The sequence below is a fragment of the Plectropomus leopardus genome, chromosome 22 (genome assembly GCF_026936395.1).
Source record: "Plectropomus leopardus strain MGB_pleo_1.0 chromosome 22, ASM2693639v1, whole genome shotgun sequence".
NCBI classification, from domain to species: domain Eukaryota; kingdom Metazoa; phylum Chordata; class Actinopteri; order Perciformes; family Serranidae; genus Plectropomus; species Plectropomus leopardus.
Window position 1 is genome coordinate 11,548,424 of NC_142197.1, and position 27,544 is coordinate 11,575,967.

The following is a 27,544-nucleotide window of genomic DNA, read 5'->3' on the forward strand; positions in this document are numbered from 1 at the left end:
ATGCCTTGACAGTTTCAGCGGCTTTAAGAAAAAGATTTTATCTGTAATGGGAAAATTCTAATTGGCATATTATGCCAAAATGAATGAAAAAAAAGTTGTTATTAAAAGTCATTCTTGTTATTTTTCAGCTATTACAAGAAAGTTTTTTTGGCCTCGCCATGAAGATTTTGGAATTTTTCTTGTTTATTTTACTTACATTGTTGTATTTTTTTGCTGTGAGCTAAAACACAAGCATGCAATTGTTCCGTAAAGCTGTTTATTTTGTTGATGGAGATTTGCATTAAGTGTGACAGACAAACTCTTGTGTAGATTTACGATGACTGACACTTCAAAGTCTTCACCGTGTACCTCTCACACAACAGCATGCAGACGGTTAAAAATTAAATTTGAAAAGGAAAGAAGATGGTATTGCTTGCACTTTTTTTTACATATTGCTAGATCATACTGCACGAACTATGCTTTAAATAAATGTATCTAGAACAAACTAATACCTTAAACACTTGCAAACCCTATGATGCAGATTGACCGCACCAGGATAACACTGTGGAGTTTCTAGTGCAAGATTTGATTTAGATTAGTGTTGCAGGGTAGTCATTCATGTGTGTGTCTGTTTAAAACTAATATCTGCATGCTACCCCAGGTGAACACCACTCCTCATAATACCCAGTTTGCCTTTGGAGAGGCCTAATGAGCAGTCGACACACAGGGGACCACCATGTTTACAGGAAATGCTGTCATTTCCCCTTGATGATCTTTGCTGGTGTGTGTGTTATACTGTGTGCTGGGTGAACTGACAGTATACATATCACAGTTCTACCCGCCACATGCAAAATGTTCATAAATTGGCATGGTTCTACATATGTGTGTATGTGCGCGCCTGTCTGCTATGTCTGTATGTGTAATGCTGAGACTTTGCAAATGACCCAAGGACTATAGGGAAGCTTATTTCTGCAACCACTTGCATTTCCTCCCTAATTGTTCCTCTCCTGTCCATAAACCCTACTTTGTGTGTGTGCATGCTTCTCTGTATGTGTGTGTGTGTAGGTGTGTTAAAGAGAGAAAGAAGGTCCTTTTCTCTCTGCTAGCAGTGTCAGCAGGTGAGCTGCCCTATTGGGAGAAAAGAGAGAAATCGCCAAAGCATGCAAATTGCCACTCCAAGGGGAGAATCAATTAGGTGCATAGCGGCTGGAGCAGAAAGGCAAGGAGGGGCGTAGAGAGGCAGGGGTCCATGCAGAGAGATGGTGCAGAGCCATGCTGATCACCTCCTCTGAGACGATGCATCACTCCTCCTCCTCTGTCCCCTTCCTCAATCCATGGACTGATCCCATTGGCTAAAGCTCTCTCTGCACACTGCCTTTAAACCTCTGCTGTGCCTCAGCCTCATTCCTTTTTCTGTCTAGCCCATTTCTTTTCTAATTATAGATTTTGCTAGAGTCTCAAGTGTGTGCCCTCTTCACCTGTTTTCCTTATTATTCTTTGTGAAGATGCTCTGCTCTTATCTGTGCCAGATAAAATTAGATCACAAAATACAGTCTTCCTATGCATAACGTATATCCATCAATACCATGATACAGTTTTCTTGAATGTGAAGTAATGTTTTGGTAATGTTTATGTTGCTGTTGTTAACTGAGTTTTTGCTCTTCCCCTTTAGGTGCATAATGTCCTCCATCTCGATAGAGGCTTGATCCTAATTGGCCGACAGTACTGGACTGTGCCTCCTTTCCTCTCCTCACCACTCCAAGCCTCAGCCAACAGCCATGATGTCCCTCACCAGGACACGGACCTGCTTTTTTGTATGCTGCTTCCTGTCCAGTCTGGCGCTGTCTATGACGTCTCAAACAGTGGTGCAAGCCCCGCAGACTCACAGTGCAGGCTCCCAAGTGATCACAGCATCCCTTCAGGAGGAGGAGTATTCATCATTTCATGCTGAGAATCCCGAATGGACATTCAACCATCTGGCAGTGGACTATCGCAATGGTAATGTTTATTTGGGAGCCGTTAATCGCATATACAAACTGTCCCCGGGCCTGGAGGTCCAGGTTTCCCATGAGACCGGCCCGGATGAAGACAACCGCAAGTGCTACCCACCTCGTATTGTCCAGCCCTGCAGTGAGCCACTAACACTCACCAACAACGTCAACAAGATGCTTCTGATGGACTATCGGGAGAACCGGCTGCTGGCATGTGGCAGCCTCTACCAGGGCATCTGCAAACTCCTCCGCTTAGATGATCTTTTCAAACTAGGAGAGCCCTTCCACAAGAAGGAGCACTACCTCTCTGGTGTCAATGAGAGTGGCTCTGTGTTCGGAGTCATTGTGTCGTATGGCAATGCCTCTCCAGACATGCTGTTTGTAGCTACAGCAGTGGATGGCAAACCAGAGTACTTCCCCACCATTTCGAGCCGCAAGTTGGCCAGAAACTCAGAGGAGGATGGCATGTTTGCCTATGTCTTCCATGACGAGTTTGTGGCCTCTATGATTAAGATTCCCTCAGACACCTTTACTGTCATCCCAGACTTTGACATTTACTACATTTATGGCTTTGCCAGTGGGAACTTTGTCTATTTCCTGACTTTGCAGCCTGAAATGGGTGGCGGACCAACCACTGGATCCTCCTCTACTGGACGAGAGCAGGTCTACACCTCTAAGATTGTCCGCCTCTGCAAGGCCGACACCGCCTTCAACTCCTATGTGGAGGTGCCAATTGGATGCATCAGTGGCAACGTGGAGTACCGATTACTCGAGGCAGCCTACTTGTCCAAAGCTGGTGCTATCCTGGCACGCTCACTAGATGTGGCACCGGATGATGATGTTTTGTTCGCCGTCTTCTCTAAAGGCCAAAAGCGGCGTCCACGCCAGGCCTCGCAGGACTCTGCGCTGTGTGTCTTCTCTCTGCGGAAGATCAATGAGAAAATCAAGGAGAGGCTGCAGTCGTGCTACAAGGGTGAAGGCACACTGGACCTGGCTTGGCTCAAAGTCAAAGACATCCGCTGCAGCAGTGCGGTGAGTACAATAATACATTTTGTGACATTCACTCACACTTACACAGACACAGATTTAATGTCAGCACTGGCAAAATATGTTTTATATTTGTAGTTTTTTTTTTTCATGCCACACATACTTTGTGTGCACAAGTACACACATTTTGTACTCTACCGTGTAGTTCTGTGCTCCTAATCTATCTGAACAGCAGGCGACAAGCAGTTCTCTTTAAAGTAGCATTAATCAGACCCATTTAGGAAAACACTATTTCATGAGACTGCATTAAGAAAGACTAAACACTGATGATTTCTTAGTGTAGATTTTTACTGAGGGACACTACAGGTGAGTCTCTCTGGAGGAAAATCAGTTGTGAAGGCTCTTCCAATGTTACAATAATTAGCTTGGGTGCACTGCGGGAGGCCTCAATGAACACTGTGTTCTTGGGTGGGTTCATGCTCCATCCCATTATGATGCAATATTAACCATCCACTGCCTCTTTTAATCCGCTCACCCTTTAGACAATGCAGCTGAATGCTCAGCCAAATTACCATAATTCCATTCTCCATAACAGCATTACAAATTCAGTGATTCAGTTCATTTGATTTCTCACTTTCTGCACATAAAAAACAAGGTTAAATTGGGTGTTACATGTTTAGACCACCTTCACAAGCAGCCAAAGCTGTTTCATGCATTTATTTTCTTGATCTTATTACGTCATTTACAAAAGCTGCCAACCTGAAGAAAGACAAAATTGCCACAATCAGAGTGCACATGTTAGCTGTCATGTTCCTCCACAGGAACCACATGCTGACTTGCCAATATTGAATTCAGAGAGGTGTAGATAATGGGTTAAATAACATAACATTTTGAAGATGACTGCATTCAGTTAATAGAGAAATCATATGTTTATCACTGCAAGTAAGTATGTAGCATAGGAATGTTGTGAGGAACCAGATGAGCTACAAGGCACCCCTATAGTCGCTAAGTTAATTGCAGTTAAACTTTGGCCTTTCAAAAACATTAAATAAGGTAAATAATAATAACATATTACATATGTAAAAACATGCTGAAAACTTTGTACCATTACAAAGGATGGAGGAAGACGGAATGAATGAAGGCACGGGTGAGCAAAATGCTTTTTAAAAAAAATTTAACTAAGAAATATAATCATCTGATTGGCGAATATTATCTTTCTCACTCAGGCCAGTCATCTGTACTATCTAAAAGAGCGACAAATGAGAATTTATTCTGCCACAAGTACTTCTAACAGCAATTTGATTGCTCGGTCATGGCCATATTTCAGAAACATAAATTTGATCCTCTCAGTGCGCCCCAGTCCATATTGCTCTGACCTTAGCCATGCACTATCTACAAGACATTATGAAGTTGACCCTCTCTTGTGTTTGGTTCTGGAATCACAGTGTTTATCTATTAATCCGTCTCTGGCACAGCACACGTGCCGGGGCGCCTTTGTCTGCTGCTTGAGGGCCTGATAAATCATGCCTTGGGTGGAGCTGTCAGCAGGGAGAGGAAGTGTGAGGGAGCACACAGGGGTTAGCGCTGAGGAATGATGCCATTTCAGCATGCGCCACACTATCGCCACCGCCACCGCATAAATTAGACCCCGCTGAACAAGTGACGGTGGACTCTGCAGGAGATAGATGAGTTGTGACACACATACACACACACACACACACACACACACGTACCACCACACTTGTAAGTATGGCTACTGCAGAGATGGAGAGGCAGAGAGAGGCTTTTGATGAAGTAGAATAATGGCAATAAATAAATTGTTTTATGAGAGTAATTTATTAAAATGTATATCAGATAATTCTAGGCTGCTTTAGAGTGGAGTTGATGCTACAGCCGTAAATAAGGCGTCGTATGAACACGCAGATACATAAATCAGGGGGCCTATTGCTTGAGCATTAGTTAATTAGTAGATGTAAATATAGGCCGTATATATTTCCGATGAGTGTTTTCACAATAAGACCATGTTAAACTAAAGTTGTAGGCACCGGTAATGCTCATCTCGCGTGTGTCTCAGTGATGGATGGCTGGTGTCTCTAATTTCCCATGGTTAATTTTTTTATGAATGGTTGGTTGTAAATGACTGATTAATTCCTTTGCTACTTTAAATGATGCATGACTGGGAGCACCGTGTCCCTGATATCATCCAAAATGTAGTTTAAAGTCATCGTTCACATCCTCTCCATTCTGCGTAGGTGTAGTGAGCCAACATAGACACACCCAGTGTACACACACACACACACACACACACACACACACACACACACACACACACACACACACACTCTAGTTTGAACACACCAAACAAGGTTGTAGAGAAAATTCTGGAAGTCAGAGTGGTTGGTTCCTGCTTTCACTAGACACTCTAAGTGAGGAATCACACAACCACATAAATATCAAATAAGGGTCTTGCTTTCTTACAGGTCTTACACTTGATTTTTTCCCTCTGATTTTTCCTGCAAAGAGTGTCGAAGACTCAATAAAAAATGATTTGGATCAAAGATATGATTTAGACTGAGATCTCCATCAGTCTAAATATAAAAAAAATCTCCAGTTGTAAATGTAGTTTAAAGGTTCCAAATTTTCAACATACTTAAAGGGGCTTGTATTAGCAGCTCATTATCATTTTCTCTTCATGTTTCTTTCTACTTTGTAGTATTAGAGGCATTTTGTGAGCTTGCAGCATTGCAAGAGGACCTTTTTTATTGTAAATGACAGTGGTGGTTGTTCACTTGGAACAGGAAACACAACCATTTTTGGACGTGTTAGCAATACAACCAGCTTAAAAAGATAGTTCAGATCTTTTTAAGTGGGATACCTATCTATTGTCAATGTATTACGTACAGTTAATGGTGGTTGGCATGCCCCCAGTTTAGAGAAGCCGCAGTAGTTGGCCATGCAAGCTGAGTTATGCATTGCTTTGGTCCGGGGGCAATAGCAAAACATACATGAGCCACTCCAAAAACTCCCACCTTAAGTGTATGCTCACATTAAGAACATTTTTTAGAATATCTAGAGTATTTGCTTTACCTTGAGGCAGACAGCCTTTACGACCTAACGGCTTCAATCTAAGTCACACAATAATACAAACAAACTAACTGGTTGATGCAGTGGTAGATGAGCAGCTCCTGTTTTTAGCAGTGTGAAATAACTGTTTTTGTCAATAGAGACTGGCTTTGAAGAGAGCGATTTAACAGCTTCAGATGGAAATTGTGGTCTGATGTTACTGGAAAGTGGTGAAAATATTCCACAATTATAAATATATTTTTTAGGCAGGACTTTCATTTAGGTGTTTAAATATGTTTTTCTGCCCCGTCCACAGCGGTGCATTGCTTAGCATCTGTGGTGGGATTCCTGTTTACGCCTCCAAACTGGAGCTGTGCAGTATTACATTCACTATAGGTAATTACTATGGATAAATACCTCACACCCCACTGCAAAGGATAAAAGCAAACTTAAGCAAACTTCTTGTTAAAAAAAAATCAACTCAATTGACCAGGGTGTCTGGAAGTCAGTAAAAAGTCTTAAAATGTCTTAATTTAATTTCTATGAATATTAGGCCTTACAGTTTTAAATTAGTCCTAAATATAATTTTGTAGAGTCTTAACTGCCACAAATATTTTATCCAATTAATTTATCCATCTTTTGATTTCTTTTCAAAATGAGTCTGCCTTCTTTCTGTGAATGTCTACATCTCTGATGTTACAAATCTTTAAACCTACCACTAAACCTAATGCTGTCTTTTTATTTTATACTTGGCTAAATGTAGACTCACTCTAATAACAATATTCCTACACACAGAACCACATACATACTACTTACCTTTATCTTACTTGCAATTCTAAAAAAAGGATGATTTGTCCAAAAATCAGTCTTATATTCAGTCAAATGTTATCTTGAAAAGGTCTTAAAAAGCATAAGTTTAAGTGTGTGATAACTGTAGATACCCCGTTGACTGACAAATGTATATTTTAGATATCTTTCTTGAAAAACGAGAAATACTCTAGTCATAGATAAGCACAGTAGGCATGGATATGCTGAAGGACACAGGCCTGAGCAGGACAGTATAAACAGTATAAACAAACACTCTGGTTAGACCTTTGCTTCTTTACACTGTTTTTAAGAGGCTTTCAGTGAGAGTGGGTGAGATGAAAAGTGGGAGAAGTTCAGAAGAAACAGTACGTACAGAAAGTGGTATGATGGGCGAGAGAGCAGCGGAGAGGATAGATGGTGAGAGAGTAAGTGAAGGGGGATGCTTCCTCTCTCCCCCAAATGGCCACGCTTGGCTGAGCCACATAATGCGTGCTCAACAATATAAGTCTCCAAAAGGCCTGCATCCATAGATCATTGTGAAGTGGCATGTGACCTATAAAAAAAATGCTGCCTGCTCCCTCCATGTTCACTGTGTCAGCAGAAAAAAAACAGAACAACAAAACAGCGGGATCGCAATAAATTCTCTCAGTGCTCTCTTCTCTCTCATCCTTGATTCATTGCTTGCTGCCCGTTCCGCTCTTTTCTCCTTTTTGCCTGTCCTTCTCTTCATGTTCTTATAAAAACAGTCGCCACCATCCCCTCCCCTCGTTCTCTGTTCTGCTTGCCATCCTTGAGTCTGTCCTTCTGTCCCTATTATTTCCTCTCACAATGCTTTCCACGAGCACAGGGCAAAGTTTTGTCCCCCCCCCCTCCCTCTAAACACCAATGAGAAAATTACAAGGTCGCCTGTAAGTCCCTGACAGGCCACAGCCATCCTCTCATCCCTTCTGCTAATGATCATTAATTACATGTCATTAACTAACATGCCACGGGCTATTCTTCCACATTTGTCATGTGCTATCGACTTCACATTCTGAATTCACTCCAATTAATTAGATTATTCTACTCGGCCGCTGCTGTTTCTTTGAGTCTTTTGCTTGATCTCTCTCACGGTCCTCCCAACACACACTCATGCCTTCCTCTTTTCATCCTTCACTTGAAAGGGACTCTTCCAATATGACATTCTCCATCTTCCCACCCATGCTCATATTTCATTTTATTGACGCTGTTTTGTCATCCGTGTTGTTTCGTGTTTGACCAACCTTTGAATGGTGTTGTCTCCTGTGCTGACCATCTCCATCCCTCCTCCTCCTGATTGCGGAGCTTAATCAGTGGCTGTCTGCCGCTGCTGATGAGTCAGTCTCGGCCACATCCTCAGGAAGGGAAAGGCTAGTGGATTCATTAAGAACATCCAGACTGCGCCCCCCACCTCCCCACTTCACCCCACTCTATCCACATATCCGCTATCCTGCTTGCTGGCTGGCTCGCTAATTAAATCTCCATACATGATACCACTTGCTAAAGGTCAGAATCCATCACAATATCATTATTCTGTGATTAAACAAATGTCTCCCGCTTCCTACACTATACTCTGCTGGCTGTCCTCAGCCTGAACACACTGACTGAACCGGGTGCCTTCATTTCTCTGCCCTGTTATTTTTGTCTGTTGCCGAGCTCTTTAAAAACTCTTTTGTTTGCTCCGTCTCTCTTCTCCAACTGTCTAACTCTCTCACTCCTCAGTAAGTAGTGCTGTAGAGTATTTAAAAAGTAGTTTTGCAAAATACACTGAGTTGAATTTCGTGATCACCACTTGCTGTTGGTCTCCCCCCAGACCCATTTAGTGTGCAGTACAGTAGAAGAAGAGCAGATTGACAGGCTGAGTTGAAAAAAAATAAAAAAATTCTAAGCAGTTAACCAATTTACGGGTTACCATTGATAGCCCTAGTATTGCATTTTGGACCATATAGCTTACACTAAATTATTTCTCCAACATTTTGTCCACTATCATAAATATAACACATTTTAATGTGATGCAGTCCCCACTGACTTCATCATGGCAAATGACACATACTGACACGGCACCAACAAAAAGAAAATTTGAAAGCTGTATTGGATTGTGATGGATGTAATAAAGAATATCTAATAGACTGTCAGCTGTAGTCGGTAATGCATGCAGACTTGTTTTCCTCAATTTAGCTTTTTTTATCACTTGAATAAATACAGTTCTTGGTAGAAAATAGGCTGGTAATACCTGGTAATCATCCCAAAAGAAATAATGAATGATTTTCTGCCAGTGCAGAGTGAAGCAAAAAACACGGGTTAGGAAGTTATCTGACACATTTTTCTCTTTGTGATATCGGGATCTATTTTCAGCTTTTAGTTTGATATGAGAATTCCCTTCTTTCCCCCCCCAATCTCTGCATCTCTTAAACCCCCATCTCGCCTCTGACATTCTCCTACCTCCTCTCTCTCCCGGCTCTGCTTTAGTGATGTCTCAGTTTCATTCAAAACAGTCATGCTGTTTCCTAAGTTCCTGATTCGGTTATTTTCCCCAACCAATATTTATTATCTGTCGTAGCTGCTCAGCTAACGGTTGGCAGGTGCAAGCAGCTGCAAACATGAATTAACAAAATCTCACAGGCTTATCAAAGCCTGCCTCCTCACATTGAAACCTGCCAACGTAACGCACAAACATATCAACTTTGTTTCAGGCACACTCGGAGAAGTGTATACACAGTGTTGCATATCCATTCACACTTTAATATACACATATTTACTCCAATTTCCAGCATTGTTTAATATGAATTTATGCTAGCTCACACTATCAATCCTCTATTTTCCATTCTGTAACCTCACTGAGAATTAATGACGTCTGGCATTGAACCAGCTCTGTGTTTCTATGCATCTGTATCCATATATATTGTATTTTTTCTTTCTCTTGATGTAATTATTGTGGTTTTCCACAGTCCCTAAGACGCCATGCAAAGGGGAAGTCCACTTGGTGACAGAGCTTATACTTGCTTATATGCATCATTATTTTCATTATTCAGTCAGTGTGATGCAACGTAAGTCTCTGTCCTAAGAATGTCTTAACAAAACGACAAGGAGCACTGAACTCCAGCCACCAGAAACAGATCCACAATGACTCTTGATCTTACCAAGACCATGAACTACACATTTGATATTAAGAAGAAGAATCACAAGTTTCAGTTTAGTGAGAATAATATCTTTGTGTATCATCCATAAAACAGCTGTTTATCTTAACGTCATACTGACTAGGTTTGGGTACTGTTCACATTTGAACCACTAACAGTGCTGGTACCTCCAATTAGGGACTGATACCCAACAGTACCTTTTTGCTGCACTTGACGCATTCTGGAAATACAATAGTGTAATTTTCGAACAAGCTGCAGTCAACAAGTGTTTCTGCTTCTCTGTTCTTTTATTATCACACACAAAGCTAATTCTCGGTCTGTTGGTCTCTCTGTCTGTCTTCTGTGTGTGTGTGTGCATGCGTCTTCTCGTCTCTCTCTTCTCCATTTAGTCACAATATGTGTGTAATTTAAATAAACACAATTGGAAAACAGCAGTTATAGTAGGCAATTTGTAAAATAAAATAAATAGGAAAATGTACCAGATTGAGTGAAACTATCGATTTTACAGTGAGAGGTTCAGCCTGCTGGAAGGTCCTTGGCCAGTTTCCTGGTGTACTCAGTTACTAAATTTTGATTTGACGCTAGTACAGACATAATTTGGTTGAGACCCTTAACAGTACACAGTTGGGTGCCTTACCTTAATACTGGCCTGCAGGAATATTTTGAACCTTAAACTAAATTCTGGACATTCTGTATGCATTTCCACCCTAAAATGTTTTACTGCTTCTTGCCCTTCTTGCAATACATTTGTAAATGTCTAATCAAAAGTAAAAATTCACATTTGTAAGAGCTTTTAACCAGCAAGGCTATGATGCTAAGTCTTCTTTTCCTTTGACATTCTGCACCTCACTCTGTTTCTGCCTTAAAATGCATCTAAAAGCAAAAGAGCCCTCAGATGACTCAATTGAGTATAAGGTCTGACAGTTTCCAAAACAGAGTGTTTTTGTGAGGAGGGAAATAGGGAAATGATTTATGGAAACAGGACACAAGTGGGAGATTGACTTGAACGTTGCACATCTCACTGTCTGTGTGTGTGTGTGTTTACTTCATTGTGAGTGTGTGATGGTGTGTTCTGTCACGCGTTGCTAGTGTGATGGAGGGCACCACGGATGAGTAGTCAGACAGACTAAGTCTTGGCACAGTAGCCACTGGTCCCTTTGATACACGCCACACACACTCACATAAGCACACACACACTCTTTTACTCACAGGCACAAACAAATGAAAGGTAGAGATTCATTTAAACTTGCAGACTCATAGGTTTTAGCTAAATAAAAATGGCACAAGATGCAATTCTCCAGCTTTCCACCAGTGTAAGCAGATCAGAGAACTGCACACACATCATGTACAGTTTACATAACTCACCACTGGTTACTAGGAAACCAGAGGGATGTATCAGGATGCAAGTTTGATAGAGCCAAGCTTTCTTTGCCTGAGCTAGCTCAACAAAGCCTAAATTCAGGGATTATGGGTATGGTGGCTATCGACCTTCTTTGTTTACCTAGGCTTTGTCCCTCAAACCTGTTGCGTGTTTTCATAAAAGGGGTGTTTGGTACATCATTTGACTTAACCCCACAAAACAGACAGATCACGTACTGCCTCTGAAGAAAAAAGTATTAACGCATAAAGCAACACTTAAGTTGTGAATAAAGGCAAGAGAGGAATGCAGGCAGTAAATCACTAAATGTGTAAAGTTTTAAAGTAAGATAGTTGTTTTATTACTTAATTCGCTCTAAATTACTATCACTTTTTCCAGCGTGATAACTGCACATTCAAAAGCTCTTAAACTCAATACAGCATATTTGCACATTATCTATATAACTGGATTTTAATCTGGCACAGAAGGATGTGTGGAAATCACTAGTTTTTGGCCAAATCAAAGTAAAATGAGTTTCATTGACTGAATATTATCTGTGATACACAGATAGACTGATACATTTTCTAATTGGTGTTCTTTTACCCGCAATGCCAGCAATGTTAAATAAACATCAGCAAATCACCATCTGCAAAGACATAAGCCAAATTCGTAACATTAAGGTATGATTGAAGAAAATATACCACATTTTATATGCAGTGATGTCAGTGTGATAAATAATGTCGTGAACTATTAATGTATGCTGCTTCTGATTTAATAAAAGGTTTTTTACAGAGTCAGCGTGGGCAAGAGGCCAGAGAATACTACAAACATATTGACATCAGTGAGAGCAAGAGCAACCTTGCAAATGTAATAAAACAGTATTCTCACTCAGTTTTTCTGCATCACCACAGGGATGCATGTAGCTTACAGTGTCAAAAAGACACAACAAGATGAAGTACCGTTTTGGCCACTGCACAGCTTCAATCGGTGGAATTACTAATGTAACATTACAGCTCAACAAGTTTGCATACGTAACACATTCCTTCATCAATATCAGTCATAGAGAATATCATCAGGAAAAGCCAACAGATCTGCTGGCTCTCTAAACACCTTGCATCATAAATTACAATATATCTAACCAGGTGAAAAGAGATTCGCCATTTTATATCTAACTAACAAACTAAATTTGCGGTACACCCCTCAGGTCTACTCAGAGGATAATAACAATCCAACAATTCCATCACCTCTGTTTTTCTTCCTCTAAAGTTACTACAAGTTAAACTTCAATTCAAAATAATCTGCATTTTAGTATTCACAGGCCAAATATAAGTTAGCCTGTTGACATTTCTAACCATCACATTTGCAACCAAACTCCAATATTCTCAAATAGTACACTCACTTTGCAGTTTATAATGTCCACCTAGCTGAAACTTTTGCAGTCTAGTAAAATAGTTGTGCAATAAATCCCACTTTTATAGCAAATTGTATCTGGAGAAACATACTGCATGAAGCACATAAAACTGTTTTCATTAAGTCTAATTTGTCTACTGCCATAAAGCAATAAAACAAGAATAATATATTGAGGTAAATATGTTATATATAGGAAATAAAAAACAGCATATGAGTCATTTAAAGGATTAGAGCTAACATATAAAGGCATATAAAGTCTTCCAATCATTCTGAACAAAACATGTTTCTGTATGTCTTGATGTGCAGCTAAAAAAAACAAACACTGTTTTTGCAGAATCTTTGCATCAGAGTGATTCACTACTGCAGCAGAAGTCATACAGCCAATGTTTTAGTATAGTTAAATTGGATGATGACATTATATCTTGCAATGAACACCACAAACCCACTTAGTCGTGACATAATTCTCAAGTGCCGCCAATCATCCTGGCAGGTCAGTCATTTAGCACAGTGGGCTAGAGGAAATACTGGATGTCTAAGTGGCTAATTATACAAAGAGCAACCACTAGGATATATTTTTCTTTCATTTTACTCCTCCAGTCTTTTTTTCCGTAAGGGAAGTTTTGCCGTTTAATCATCCATCACTCAGTAAAACAAGCTACTCATAAACAACAAATGTTGCATGAAGACTTTTTATGATAATAAATTAAAGTGCAGAATGAGCATACTTGAATGGATTTGGGAAGAAAGTAATTTAAACTGCCACATGGAGTATAATAATGCATTAAAGAGGAATAGCTTGGAGTGCAAGAAAATGGACTCTTTGGAGCCTCCAACGGTTGAGCAGCGACATGAAGCGGAATGTCTCTGTGGTTTAATGTGTGTCATTAACTTCGTGAACTTGCAGCCAATGGAACGGGCCCTCACAACAGTGCAAGCCCAGATTAGGCCATACATCAGAGAGCGTTGGAGAGCGGATCTCTTTCAGTCCCCACTAATCGCATTGAGCAACTCTCTCTCTGTTTCGCGCGCGTCCACTGCCCCCTCTCTTTTTCTCCACTCTGTATCTGCTGATCCCTCTGCACAGTCCAGAAGAGAGCTCTCTTTGTGCCGGTGCTGGCAGGCAAACAGAAGCAGAGATGGATATGGCTGAGAGTGACCTGATTCTGCCTCAGTGCCTGGCCTCTGTCCAAATACAGAGACTCTGCTCTCCTGTCCCTCTGTCTTTAGGGAGGAACCCTCCGTCTTTCTCCTCTGTTGCTACGCTGCGGGACGCTGGCTGCAATACCCACAAGACCTGAACAAGAATTGAGTTTGTAGTTTCAAGTCATTTGAGTTTCTAGTTACTGTTATAAATCTAGCAGTGTGCACACATATTAAAAGTCCAGTGTTTAGGATTTAGGTGAATCTATTGGCAAAAACATAAGCATATATAATATATCTAATTATGTTTTCATTAGTTTATAATCACCTGAAAGAATTGTGTTTTTGTTACCTCAAGGCCTTTGAGTCATTTGACTTCATTGGTGTTTTAAAAAACATCTGGCATCCACCTTGCACACTGTTTTATTGTTCTTCCATTGCGGAAATTTGCAATATGAGACACACTTAAAGCACACATTTCCTCTCTTGTTTCTCTCCATTGGAGTTGCCTTCTTGGCTGTGTCATCCACCTGCATTTGACACCGCAGTGACCTGAAGGTGCTGAGCTGTCGTGCCTCTCTGTCGCTGCATCATACACTATGCACTGAACAATATAGTCTATGGTCTCCTCACTTTTGCCCTCTCTCTCTCTGTTTGGTCCACACCCTCCTCCTTGTCATCATCATTCACCTGAATATTACGTCTTGTTGCAAATGTGTCCCGTTACTACATTTTTCCACTGCTTCCTGGTCAAACAACTCTTTGCTAAGTCTTTTGACAGATGCAGAAAATTGAACCTGTTCAGAAAACGTAAATGACAAATGAAGGTTTTGGAGTCAGTGTGTAAACAGGACACAACATGTGGTTGTATCTACTGAGGCCTTTGGCCTTTAGAATGAGCCATATATAACTACAAAAAGAGCCTGTCTTCCCCCACAAAATCCACCATGTTTTACTGTAGTAACCCTCAATGGAAGAACCAAACACTGGCTCTAGACAAGGCCATTTGCATTTTTGGGTATACACTCCTGGCACACAGGAGAAGTTTCATTCTGCAACCTCAACCTCTGAAGACCACTAAATGCTACACACTGGACATTAAAGGTGTGTACAACTTCAACTGCATGAACTGCAATCTTACCAATAATACATTGTTTAAATCTTATATCTACGGTTCCCAGGAATGGAGGAGTTTGAAGTCTTTCCTTGCTTTTTCATTTTAATTTGTTCATAGAAATTAAGTGTGAGAAACTATAAGAGCAAGAAAACAAACAGAAGGGATTTATCTTCAATTGGATGCATTGAAATCAATCTGTTAGCAAAAGGAAGAGGCCAAATGATCTCATTAAACAACAGTCTTTTGAGGTGCATGCAAGCATTCAGCACCACTTCTACATTTTGTTGTCATTTTGTTGAGCCATACAACAATTCGTCATTTGTGTTCATGTATGAAAATCACATCTATGCGTACAGGCACCTCATGATTAAGCTCCTTGGAAAGTAAACGACAGAAAAAGAAGATGAAAAACTGTCCTCAAGGTCTGCATGCAGTCATTGTCTGCCAATGGTTGGACATTTTGCAAAGCACCTACCTTTGGAATTTTGACAGAAATGGTTGAGAGAGAAAAAGTGAAAAATGGAAACCCTCTGTGTTTGAAAATGCATTAATGAGATGGGTTGAGAGACCGAAAAGGTGCATAAAATGTGATAGAAGCTGTGACAGCGGTGTCATTGGCAGACAATGTCAAGGGCTACATTGATATTATTTGGTATTCTGACTAGAGACGTCTTTGGCATCACAACTACAAATGTCATGTTTTGGTGGTGGCGTAATGAAAATGTGTCTGCTTTGTGAAAGGCCTGACAGACAAAGTATATTTCATTAGATTGCAGAATGCGGGACAGAGATGGCAGCTGTGATTGGCAACCAGTAGAAATAATACAGAATGTGTCAGTGACAAAAGATGGAAATACACACATTTTCACACATATAAAAACATCCTTTTTTTGCACATGCATCAGCCCTCATTCACACCATCACATACAAATGTGTTGACAGAAACTCTGAGGTAATGTGAAGTGATTTCTAATGATGGAAACCACTTTTGCTCTTTTGGTAAGTAATCAATCTTGGGAGAACTGGCTGCACCTTTTATTTTCTTTTGAGAACACATTCAATCATCGAGGCTCCAAATACCAGATTGTGCCCCATTTTGCTTGTGGTAGACCCTTTTAACCTTTGAACCCTGGAATAATGAGGGTCCTCTATAAGTGATGGTAACACAGAGAGGATTCTGTTATTTTTTGTCACCAAAACAAGGGCTATCAATTAAACAGCGAAACAGCTTTACTGGTGATTGGAGAAAAAATTATAAGTGGACTTTATAGTGGAGAGTTGTGTTGGCTTGTTATTACATCAGAAAGGGAGTGGAACTGTGTTGATTATGAAATGTTTTTTCAAGAAAGGGGTGATGGGTTAGTCTGCAGAATAAAACTGCAATATCAATTTTGGCAGCTATTATAGATTGAGTCTTAGTCTTTAGCAGCCTGTACTCAAAGAAATGCATGAAAAGGACACAAGTCCTAACAATGCAATATATTGTGGTGGGCACAAAATGTGTTAAAATTACATGTTGGCAATATGAAAACATGCCAAAGCAAAGTCAATGAGGATCTTCTGTTGTGGTGGAGACTCAAATGAAGTCTAAAGAGCGAGAAAGCAGGCAGCTCCTGGATGGGCAGGAGTAGGGGTGTTTGGCTCAAATAAACATGGACTTTCAGCCAGAAGACCACTGTTTGTGTCCCATGTAAAACCATAAGTCAACGTAGCTATGTGGTTTTTAAGGACTGTAGGTACTTCACACAACAGTGCTAAGTAAATAGTAGTTGTTTTAGCCAAAACTGCAATCTTTTCCTAAACATAGCTAACTACTTTTTTTCTCTGAACTTAACGAAGTGTTTTTTGTTTTCCCAAAACCTAAAAAAGAGACAGTTTCACAATCAAAATCTCTACAGTACAGACTCTTTGCATTGACACTGTTTTTTGTTTGCTAAAACATAATACATTAATAGAGGTTGTGTTTATTTCAGGTGTGTATGTGAGACTGAGTTGTTTTTGGACAAATACGCTGATTTGTTTTAGTCGCATTTTAGTCATTTTCATTCAAATTTCATCAGCGTTTTTGTCTTGTTTTAGCCGACAACTCAAAACATTTAGTCATTACTTCTAGTCAAAATATTTTAACTCTTTGAAGTTAATAAGGCTAACATAGGTATTCAACAAAAGCAAATATACATTTTGTGATATTTTTTACTCTCAAAGAGTATTAGTTTTTGTGTTTACGTATCTTGTCTCATTGAAAAAAGGTTGTTAATGAACATTTTTCCTCATAGTTTTTGTTACAAAAATAACACTGCAAACCAGAGAAATATTTAATTGTGATTTCACAGAGTGACCCTGGGTCTCTTCAGAGCCCCATTAGTCTAACACTGAGCCACCACCATATGACTTGGACCTGTAGAGAGTTCATTCTTGACAACAGCTCATTCTGAAAAGGTCAGGAGAGGGAGAAGGGCAAGTAGCAGGTAGTAACTTGAAGGAAAAATTGTCCACTTAGATATATTTTTTGTTGTGCTACAATATTCATCTTTGTTGACTTTTGTAGGCATGTCAGTGTTGTCATCTTTCATCTCCCCTTCCACCACCTGCCTTTGGCTCCTTTTCATCCTCATCTCAACCCTCTAACCATATGACATGATCTTGACCCAAATTTAGGTCATCTCTATCGATCATTAATACCACTTTATATAACGCCATGTTATAGCCTAAAGCTCATTGTGGTTGGGACCAGCTATGTTCCATTTGTCTAATGAAAGCAGAACTCATATTTCCTCTGTGGCTCTGTCCGAGGCTTCTGATGATGATGGCCTTTACTGAAAGGTTGTGAGGAGACACTTGGTGCTCGCAAGATTGATCGAAAGCCCGGGAGGGTGCACTTCCAGGAGGAAAAACAGAAAATAAGACATAAACCAAAAGACCCTCGACCCCCCCCAGACCACCCCAGCTCTGACAGCTCAAACCACCAGGCAAATTTTAAATGGTTGGATGGGTTTTAAACCAAAGCCATGATGGTATCAGTACATATTTACCTTTTTCTTCTGGAACAAGGATAATCCAATGCAATGTTAATTGCCACGGGCTAAAACTTTGACAGTCTCTTGTTTTGCTTTGCCTGACATGTTCCTTTTGTTGTTAAACATTGATTTAATTTCAGCTAACCTTGGCTTATAATGAGCTGTTATCAACCGGTGCATGCCTAATCATTCATATCAGACCAGTAGTATTCATAATGTATTACAAGGACTTGATTTGAACATTCAAATCAGTCTGCGAGGAATTGCTTTTCATCAAGTCATTACAGCAATGGTTGTCTTTAATAACTCATACCCACTATCTTGCCTCACTACGGCTGTTTCGGTGCATTTTGAAAGAATGTAAAGGAAGTGTCAACTGCCAAGGCCTCCCTCCCCACAGCAACCCACCACATTGCTAAGCTATTAATCAAGAGCGATGCCTGCTTCACTCCTAAGCCTAGTGTTTCAAATCCACCCATACACGTAGGATAATGACCAATCCCTAGCGCCATTATTCTCTTATCAAAACCCATAAGTCATTCTGCCTACAGTGACTGCTATGAATATCCCCCCCAGCAGAATAAAATTCATGCATGCAAACATAAAATGCAGAGAGGCACAATACATGAAACACGCCCATCTGTATTTAATAACAAACTCACAGCAGCATGTCCGCACAGAAAGCATAACAGATGAACCTCCGTCAAAGTTGTATTTCTCCCCCTTCTGATTCAGATTCTGAAATATATTTAGATGCACTGCAGTGATTTGCCTCAGTGTGACGATGCAGCACTTCTTTTTTTTTCTTTTTTTTTTTAAATTTCACTCAGTTCACTTTGAATCATTTCACATTCAATATCTTGCCGCACTGGCATTTCTGCAGTTTGCTGTAGCGTTGGGTGGACGGTGGGGAATTGTGCCTGACAGAGCAGCCTCTGGCGCTATTACAGAGCTCCAGCCTGACTGCAGTCTTCTTCCATCTTCATCTCTCTCTCTTACTTCTTTCCACATTTGCAGATTCTTGCATGTGGACCAGCAGATGCACACATGAATACAAATGCTCACATAGTCTCTCTTTCTCAGCCTCCCCCAAATCCACATCTGTCCCTTACAAAAAAAACACTTAGACACAAAATATTGATTTTTATTATCATTAATCTTTGGTTGACCCTTTGGGGTTTATCAGACAGGTTTATCAGGTGTAGGTTTAAATGTGGATAACCATGCTCAGTATTGCTACCAGAGTCCCTGCCTAACTGACCCCAAACCTTCCTCCCTTAAAGGGATAGTTCATATTTTTTGAAGTGGAGTTGTATGTGGATAAATACCCCGTACAACCCCACTTCAGCACACAGCTCCATCCAAAAGAAGAATTCTTGAAGCACTTGCTTCAAATCTGTTGTCAAAAACATTTATATTTCTAGTATTTATGAAGGAAACCAGATCAGATTTGTAATGTTTTCTTCTCTCTTTTTCTTCTCCACTGCAGCTCTTGACCATTGACGATGACTTCTGTGGCCTCGACATGAACGCGCCATTGGGCGTGTCCGAGATGGTGCGTGGCAAACCTCTCTTCTCTGATGCCGTCGACAAAATGACCTCCGTCATTGCATACGTCTACAAGAACCACTCACTGGTCTTCGTGGGCACAAAAAGTGGACGCGTCAAGAAGGTAAGAAGCAGGAATACTGGATGAAAGGTGGCTGAATTGATGGAGGCAGAGATTTGGTTTCTCTCTGTCAAAATGTGGAGTAAGGACTGGGAATTGGGGAGTGCTGGATTGGAGGAAGGATAGTAGTAGTAAGGCAGATTGACTTTCAGGCAAATCAGCTGAGTCGGCTGTATTTGCGGGGGGGGGGGTGTAGAGGTGTGTGTGTGCGCATGAAAGAGAGGGAGAGTGAAAAGAGGAAGTGTGTGTACCTCACTGTGGAGAGAATTTGAATGTGTGTGTGTTTTGAGGGAGGTGGGGGATCAGGAGAGCCCCTGAGGGGGTTTTATTCCTAGAGCCAAGCCTATCTGGTATCCCTCAACATCCTTCTCATCCCCTGCACCATATATCACACATACACCCGTGTACACCCAGTATCAGGAGTATCCGCTTTACTTTTCCTTCACTTTGGACTTGTAGAAAATCCAGAGCCCTGGGGGCAGATTGTAGCACACATCAGCATGTTGCAGAACTTGCTAGACAGCACAGATCAGCATGTTGCAGAATCGATTAGACAAAGTTTCTTATCTCTTTCTTGAGGCAAATTGAGGGATCAGAATGGGATGAAATGCATCATTTATTAAGTGATTTACGTGCATTCCAGTCTGTCAGTATAGGAAATTATATAAGCAACATAACCTCATAGAACAGTTTGGATGATGTCCAACAGGTATGCACACACAACAGTTTGTATTCTACAAAAAAGCGCCCCACGAGGTTAGGTCTAGGCAAGTAAATTTACTGTGGTTAGGTTTAGGGAAAAGAAACATACCTGAAAATGACTCAAAATACAATAAACACACGGTGGTGGTGTATTACTTTTTGTAGGAAACTGTGTGAACTAGGGATGCACAATGATATCGGCATGTCATCGTTTATACGTCATGTCACACTGTATTTCATGTCTCCATCTGCTGGTGGGCCATCACGATAATAGTTAATTCCACTACACAAGACACTCAACAATCACTAAAATATCTCGATATTGGTATTGGTTATCGGTCAAATTAGTTGTTATACAGCGGCATATCGTAAATATCAGCAAAAAATCCCAAGTATGAACAGTTTTAGAGAAAATCCCTCATGTAAGTCACATTTATTCTTCTAAGTTTAGCACATTTTTGTGTAGTAATTTGTAATTCAAAAAGATTGAATCTATATTATAATGACATTATTAGTAATTTGATGGGCCCTAATGGCTTTGAAGCTCCTGAAAACCTGTGGGAGTCTTCATGCTGCTGCAAGTGTTGGCCATAGTGTTTGTGAACATCTCTGACCATAACTGCCTCTGCCTTGAAAAACATGTCACACTCTGTGTGACAGAAAAGCCCTCGGCTAAACAAGATTTGTCTCCTCAGAGTTAAACAGCACTGGATAAGCCGGGTTTTGGCGTGTTTGTTGCTTCCACCCTAGACTCCCCTCATGCCCCTGTGCCCTCCCCCCGTGTGGCAGCCCCTTTTCTGGGCTAATGGGATGATGCACTGCTGCTAGGTGTGATAGAAGGGTGGTAGCTCCTGTGCTTTTACTCCCACTTCCTCGCACATATATCATAGGGCCATGACTGAGACTAATTCTGGGGCAGCGAGCCTCGCAGGCCTGGGGAAAACAGCATTACACAGAGAGGAGGAGAGAGGAGGATGGAGTAACTGAGAGAGGCGGAGGAGGGTTGAGCTCGAGGGGAGAGTTTGGACAGATGGACTATATTCTTGAAATGATGCATGTCTTAAAGGGACAGAGAAAGTTTGTATGTGGACGGTTGAAGGAGTGGAGAAAGTTAAACAAAGATGTGATTGAGGCCGATGTTGAGAGGTGTTTTTCTGGCGATACACAGGCAGACAGGAGTGCTGGTTTTTACATTGTTTGTTTTTGTTGATTACGGCCCCTGTCTGTGCTTGTTTTTTTTGTTCCGCATGGGAGCAGAGTGGTTGAGGCAGCGGTTTTCCATGTTGAAAGACAATAACCAACTCGCAGGCAGATGTTTCAAACGGGGGAAATATGTAATCATATTTAATACCTACTGCTCATCTGTGATGATGAGTGCGAGTTAGGAAGGAGAGATTTAAACGCATTACAAGTTGTTTACAAGGTTTTGTGAATATTGTTTTTGCTTCAGGATGTTAGAAACATTTTTTCCCAGTTATCTTTCTTCGTCTTTCCCTTGGCCTCTCTCCAGACTTCCCTCTCAAAGCCACATATTGGCACTTGAGAGAATCACATCTGCAGGATTTTGGCATTGTACTCATTCAAACTCGACATGAATGAAGATCAGATTGTGCACGTGTGGTATATTCAGGTGAAGACGCTCCACAGAAACGCGTCATCTTTGACAAAAGGTGATCAATATCCTGTGTCAACACAGACAGTACACACACACAGCCCCATTACAACCCCATCCTCCCCTCCCATGTACATACTTCCCCTCCCCTGTCGTTAACTGTATACCATTAGATGACATCACAGGCAATAAAAGACAACAACAAGACAATAAAAGGTCTGAGCTTCAGTCCACCTCCTTCATCAGTGACTTTATAACCCCACCGCTAATGGATGTTGATTTATATACACTCCTCCACCTTACTTGTTCCATCCCTCAGCCCCCTCCTCCTCCTTTCTTTCACTCCTTCTCTCACACACTGTCTGTCTTTCAGTCTCTTGGCTTTTTCAGTCTTATTTATGATCCTGTGACTAACACGTCACCCTGAATAAGTAAAAGCCTTACGGTAAAACAGAATGGATTGACTTTAATGCAATGGTGTTTGGGTGAGCTAAATGTTAGTGTTTACAGGCTGATGTTTATGACATCATGAAACTGAGCTGGGCACGAAGCTGAGTGAATTAAATTCAATTTGCTTGTGAAATTGTTTTATGGAATGAGGGTGAGAGTAAAATTTCGCTCATATAATGTGAGACCTGTGGACCAGACTACAGACATGTTTATTCTTCCATACTGATGATTAACATATTAAATATGATCAAAATGAATATTCCCTAGCCCCTTAACCTAACTGTAACGATCACAACTACATACTTAACCTCAACTTCAACCTAAACTAGTGATCAATAGTAGATGTAGAACGATATTTGAGCTGGCAACAGAGACAGACTTGGGAAATTAGACTCCATTAAGTTTGAGTATCTTCATGTAGTGTTGGTACATATTCCCTGGAGGCTACATGTTACTGGTGTTGATGGAGTGAATGGTATAGTTGTTCTGAAAGATCGGCATAATAATGATTTTCTGGGGTGTGGGAAAGCAAAGTTAAAAAAAGTGATGAATAGGGATGCAGTTAATTCTGGGCTGATAATGATGTTTACATGAAGTTGTTGATCACAATGTAGCATTATCAGAGGAAAAATAAGGTGCTTCCCCTGACATGTTGATGATGAGATTACTGACGTCCATTCAGAAGATGTCTAAGCTGTTTGACTTTGAGCCCTACTTCTTAGCCGGGGTAAAATTGATATGACACAATGGAAAAACACTGGCCATTGCCATCGGTTAATATCATCTTATATGCTGATACGCCGTTGGCAGTCAACAAGGTGAACATTGGTCGATACTGATGTTCGGCTCATAAATCAATGCATCCCCAATTGAGAAAAACATGAAGAGAAAGACCTTTTTAAATTCAACTTTCATCACTGTTTTTTTGTTATCTTAACTCCAAAACAAGTTTTAACCTCAAAGAGTCCTTTGAAGAATTAAAGATTAGCCAAAATGTCCTCCTTTTGCTCTCATGGTCTACCAATTTCAAATTCGTCCTTGTAGTACGAGACCACACATGCACACACACACAAGCCCTAGATGTCTCTGATGCTGAGTGGCTGTGTTGTGTAAACTCTGTATTGACACAATCTAAGCTGAATTTCATAACATCCTCCTGTCAGCATAAAACAGGCAGTGCTGTCAAATCAGTGGAATTCTGTACATGCCCACAGCTACAGCCATGCTCGGCCTTTACTGTGTCACACAAAGCTTAAAACCTTCACATCACACAGCACTTATATGAGTTGTATACCTGCTTGCCTTCTCCTCACTCTTTTTGTTTTCACCTCACTCCTAGCTCTTTGAGTTGATAGACTGTCTCTTCTCCTCTACTCCTCACCACACCTCTTTCTTCTTTCTCCTCTTGTTCCTCTGCCTCCCCTCCCTTTCTCCACCTCTGTTTGCCCTCTCCTCATAATTTCCCTCTTCCCTTTCTCTTCATCTCCCTCCCTCCCCGCGTCTCTCTGTCCATGGCTGAGTGGAGTTGCTGTGAGAGCTCTTTGATGGCTACCTCCTGCCATTGGAAGTGAATGGACCATATGGCTTCTGTCAGCCTGTCTGTCGGTCAGTTTGTGTGTGCGTTGGTCTGTGGCTTAAGGAGGAGATGGAGATGTGATGGAGATAAAAGGCTGAGCCTGGGTAAGGTTTAAACCCATTTATTGCAGGTCAGTGCACAGCAGCAGGTCAAGGGGAAAGCCTTAACCCCCTGCGGCTTTCGGTTCAGTTTATGGTCATCTGGTCAGGCTACACATTAGCATGAGAGGTACACAACTGTACGGACACATATGCATGATACTCACACACTGCACACGATTGCATGTATTGAGATAAGCACACATGCATGCATCAGTGGACACTCACACCCACACAGCAGTTCACACTGTTGGACAAAAGCTGGCCAGGTATCTCCATGGGGCCATGGATGGAGAGGTGGACTATGGGACGAGAGGGAGGTGTGGAGGGTTGAAAAGAGAGAGAAGAGACGAGATTGAAGGCCACCTGCCGAGGTGCTAATGCATCTCCACGCTGTCCGTCTCAATGGGGGAGCACTGGCGCTCAATACAATGAGCAGCTAACCTTGAACTCCACATAGGCAAAGGCACAAAAATGAGCAAGGCATCGCATGCAATGGTAGCGAGGTCGAAGATGCTGAGCATGAATGCATGAGTGTTTCTGTGCCCTTGATATCACCAGTTTATACAAGGCACTGCCAAAGGAAGTGTCTGTAAAAGCCGACACATACACGAGTGATGGTACAGAGGAGAAAAAAAGAAAGGAAAACATCTTCTCCACAGAGCATTTGTCAGTATTTGCCCAACGGCAAAGAGCAAGGTGTTGGGTTGTGACGATTCGTTCACCTCTCAACCACAGCCACTACTTTTTCAATCTGTTCCAGTCAGACAGAGACGGGGGAAAGGAAGAAGCAAACACACAAAGAAAGAGGAGAGTGATGGAGAAAAAAATACAAGAAATTGAGTGACTTGGAAGCAAGAAAGTATAAGGATAGAATGACACATGAAGGGGGAGACAAAAAGGTGAATCAATGATGCTTTGTAAGGCTTCTTGAATGAGAGGAGTAAAGCTTGCAGGAGTAGCATAGAGACAGAGAGAGATTTGTCATTTAAGGTTGTCAGGGGAGATGACATGAGCTAGAAACAGGTCAATTCCAACAGTGAATGGTTAATATTTGTTGTTGGGAAGGGAAAGGTCAAACTCTGACTTTTGACTCAACCTCTGCCAATTCCTCTGTAGCTCTTTCCTGCTACTGTAATCTTTTTTCCTTTCACTACCTGTCTGCAGCTCTCGTCAACAGTAGCATGTGATTCATCTTTCCTTTAACAATTTGAAAACACTTTTTGAAAAAACTTTTTTTCCAAGTTATTTTCTTTCCCCCCCAGATATATTACCCAAGCTTTTATTTATTTATTTTTTTTTAATATTTTGTAATATTTTCTTGCAGTTTTTGAACATTTGCACACTGAGTTTTTCCCCATGTTTTTTTTTTGTTTTTTTTTTACAAAAGAAATCACACTAATTTACTCAAGTGTCTGAAAGCAGCTCAATAAAAGTGATGTACCTCCAGGTTTCAAAGGGTTAATTTTCCCACTCAGTTTTTTTCTTCTGCCATGTCAAATCCAAGCTGCACATGTCTAACTGAAATCTCAAAAACATGAGATTCACATCATCTTTTCTTTGTGTGAAGATTTCCACTGAATATTTCAATTTGCTCAGTTTGACTGCTGATGTATTGAAAAAGCAGATGCAGATAAGAGAAAATAATTTCACAGGATTGCATCAGTAAGATGTGTTATTATAATTTTTTTTGTTAAACTAAATACATTGTAGTTTTTGAGCAGTTATATCAATAAGAGATTTTCTTCCTGTATTGCCTCCATGTGAGGATACACGAGGATACCTGTTAGTTACACTAAGGCTTTTAGTTTAAAGAGAACTTGTGTGTCTTTGTTAAGCAACAGTTAAAATATTGCAGTTTATTGTAAATATATTTCAGTGTTATAATACTGGCTCAGTTTATAAGAGCTGAAGCATTTAGGCTCATTGATTATTGCTTTATTTTCTTCATTGCAGATATGTAAGCATGTGCAATATGCAAGTTTGTATACGTTTCCCAGCATAGGTTGTGGGTGAGCTATGTGTAGGAGTATGTTATGGTTATACATATGTATGTACGTGTGGGCATGCATAGTCATTTGCACCCATTATAGTGACTTAAGTTGGTTTCTCATATAGAATCAGGTTCGGACATTGTCCTGTATCTTACATGCAGCAAACCACAGACGATTGTATGTGTCAGAAGCGTTCTCACCTACTGGGAATACTCTATTTGGTTTGGGCTACAGTTGGCAGCTGGGTAGAGCATGCGGGAGGCAGAACAGGGCATGGATTACACCGCAGTCACATAGCTGGTTGGTAATTTTATCATAAACAACCAAGTCCCTGCATTTCCTTTCATTTGTCAGGAGGATTATGACTTCGGCCTTTACCGACAGAAGTTTCCAAATCTCGCCATCTTACCAATTAGACTTTTTTTTTTGCTGGCCTTTTAATGTAATCCATCTTTGTTCTTTGCCTGTGAATGTTTGTTTTCTTTCTGTTTCACACAAGCTGCATTATAGACACATTATCAATACGCCCACTTCCTTGCTGTGAATTCTCCTGACTGACCTGCTCCTTTAACATGGACTCAATCAGACATTACGCAGACTTTGTACTAGGGAGCTGGCAGGGTGAAGTTTTTTTTAATGGCGAGCCAACTGATTGGGATATTTGCGCTCTTACATACAGCTCTCTGAGAAACATCCAGATAATTTCAGGATTGAAAAAGATGTGTTAAAGGGGCTTTAGAGCGACTTTTAATGTTTTCTTTTAGTGGGTCAGTCATATTATTGTTACACCCCACTGACCAGTTCTTACACATATAGTGTTTTTTTTTATAACTTATATTCACTGCTGTAATGCTGATTGTATGTTTCCATCTCTTTGGTCCAAGAAAAATTTGATCGCAAAGTAACCTTGCAGTTTAACCAGGTGACAATAGTTAAAATGGCAGAGCCACACCTATTGATTGAAATATATGTCCAATTGTTTGTTTCTGAATCTGTTATAATCACAATTAACACTGCATTATTGTGGCATTCCCTGTCTAATAAATGAACGAGGGCTGCTCTGCTAACTGGCTCTGCTGTTGGCACAATAGATTATGGATGGATAGATGTACGCTGGTGTGGGTGTGAGAGCTTTTACGTGAGATATTTATTGCTCTGGACCAGTCCCATATGTTTTGTGGGTTGATTGTGTCCTTGTTTTGCACATGTGTGTGTGCGCTTGTCTCGGCGTGTGTGTATGATGGGTTGCTTAGCCCCAGATGCAGATTATTGAAATGGGCTGAGCTGAGCCATGGTCAGTGGAGCAGAGGATTAACTGCTTAGAGCTAATGATGAAATATGCTTTAGGACGGGCAGGCAACGTGTGTGCGTGTGGTGGTGGTGGGGGGCACACTAGTTTATGATTTAAGCCCCCTCCCTT

The 27,544-nt window shown here is 40.9% G+C and overlaps 1 protein-coding gene across 2 annotated transcripts in view; it reads left to right on the forward strand.

The window, feature by feature from the left end:
- plxna4 (plexin A4) overlaps window positions 1-27,544 on the forward strand; it is a 321,912-nt gene that overhangs the window by 32,781 nt on the left and 261,587 nt on the right. For both annotated transcript variants that reach the window (XM_088072401.1, XM_042511045.2), the window contains exons 2-3: window positions 1,652-3,002; window positions 19,513-19,695. In XM_088072401.1, the coding sequence (XP_087928527.1) occupies window positions 1,758-3,002; window positions 19,513-19,695 (1,428 nt within the window). In that variant the 5' untranslated portion in view covers window positions 1,652-1,757. The remainder of the gene's footprint in view (window positions 1-1,651; window positions 3,003-19,512; window positions 19,696-27,544) is intronic.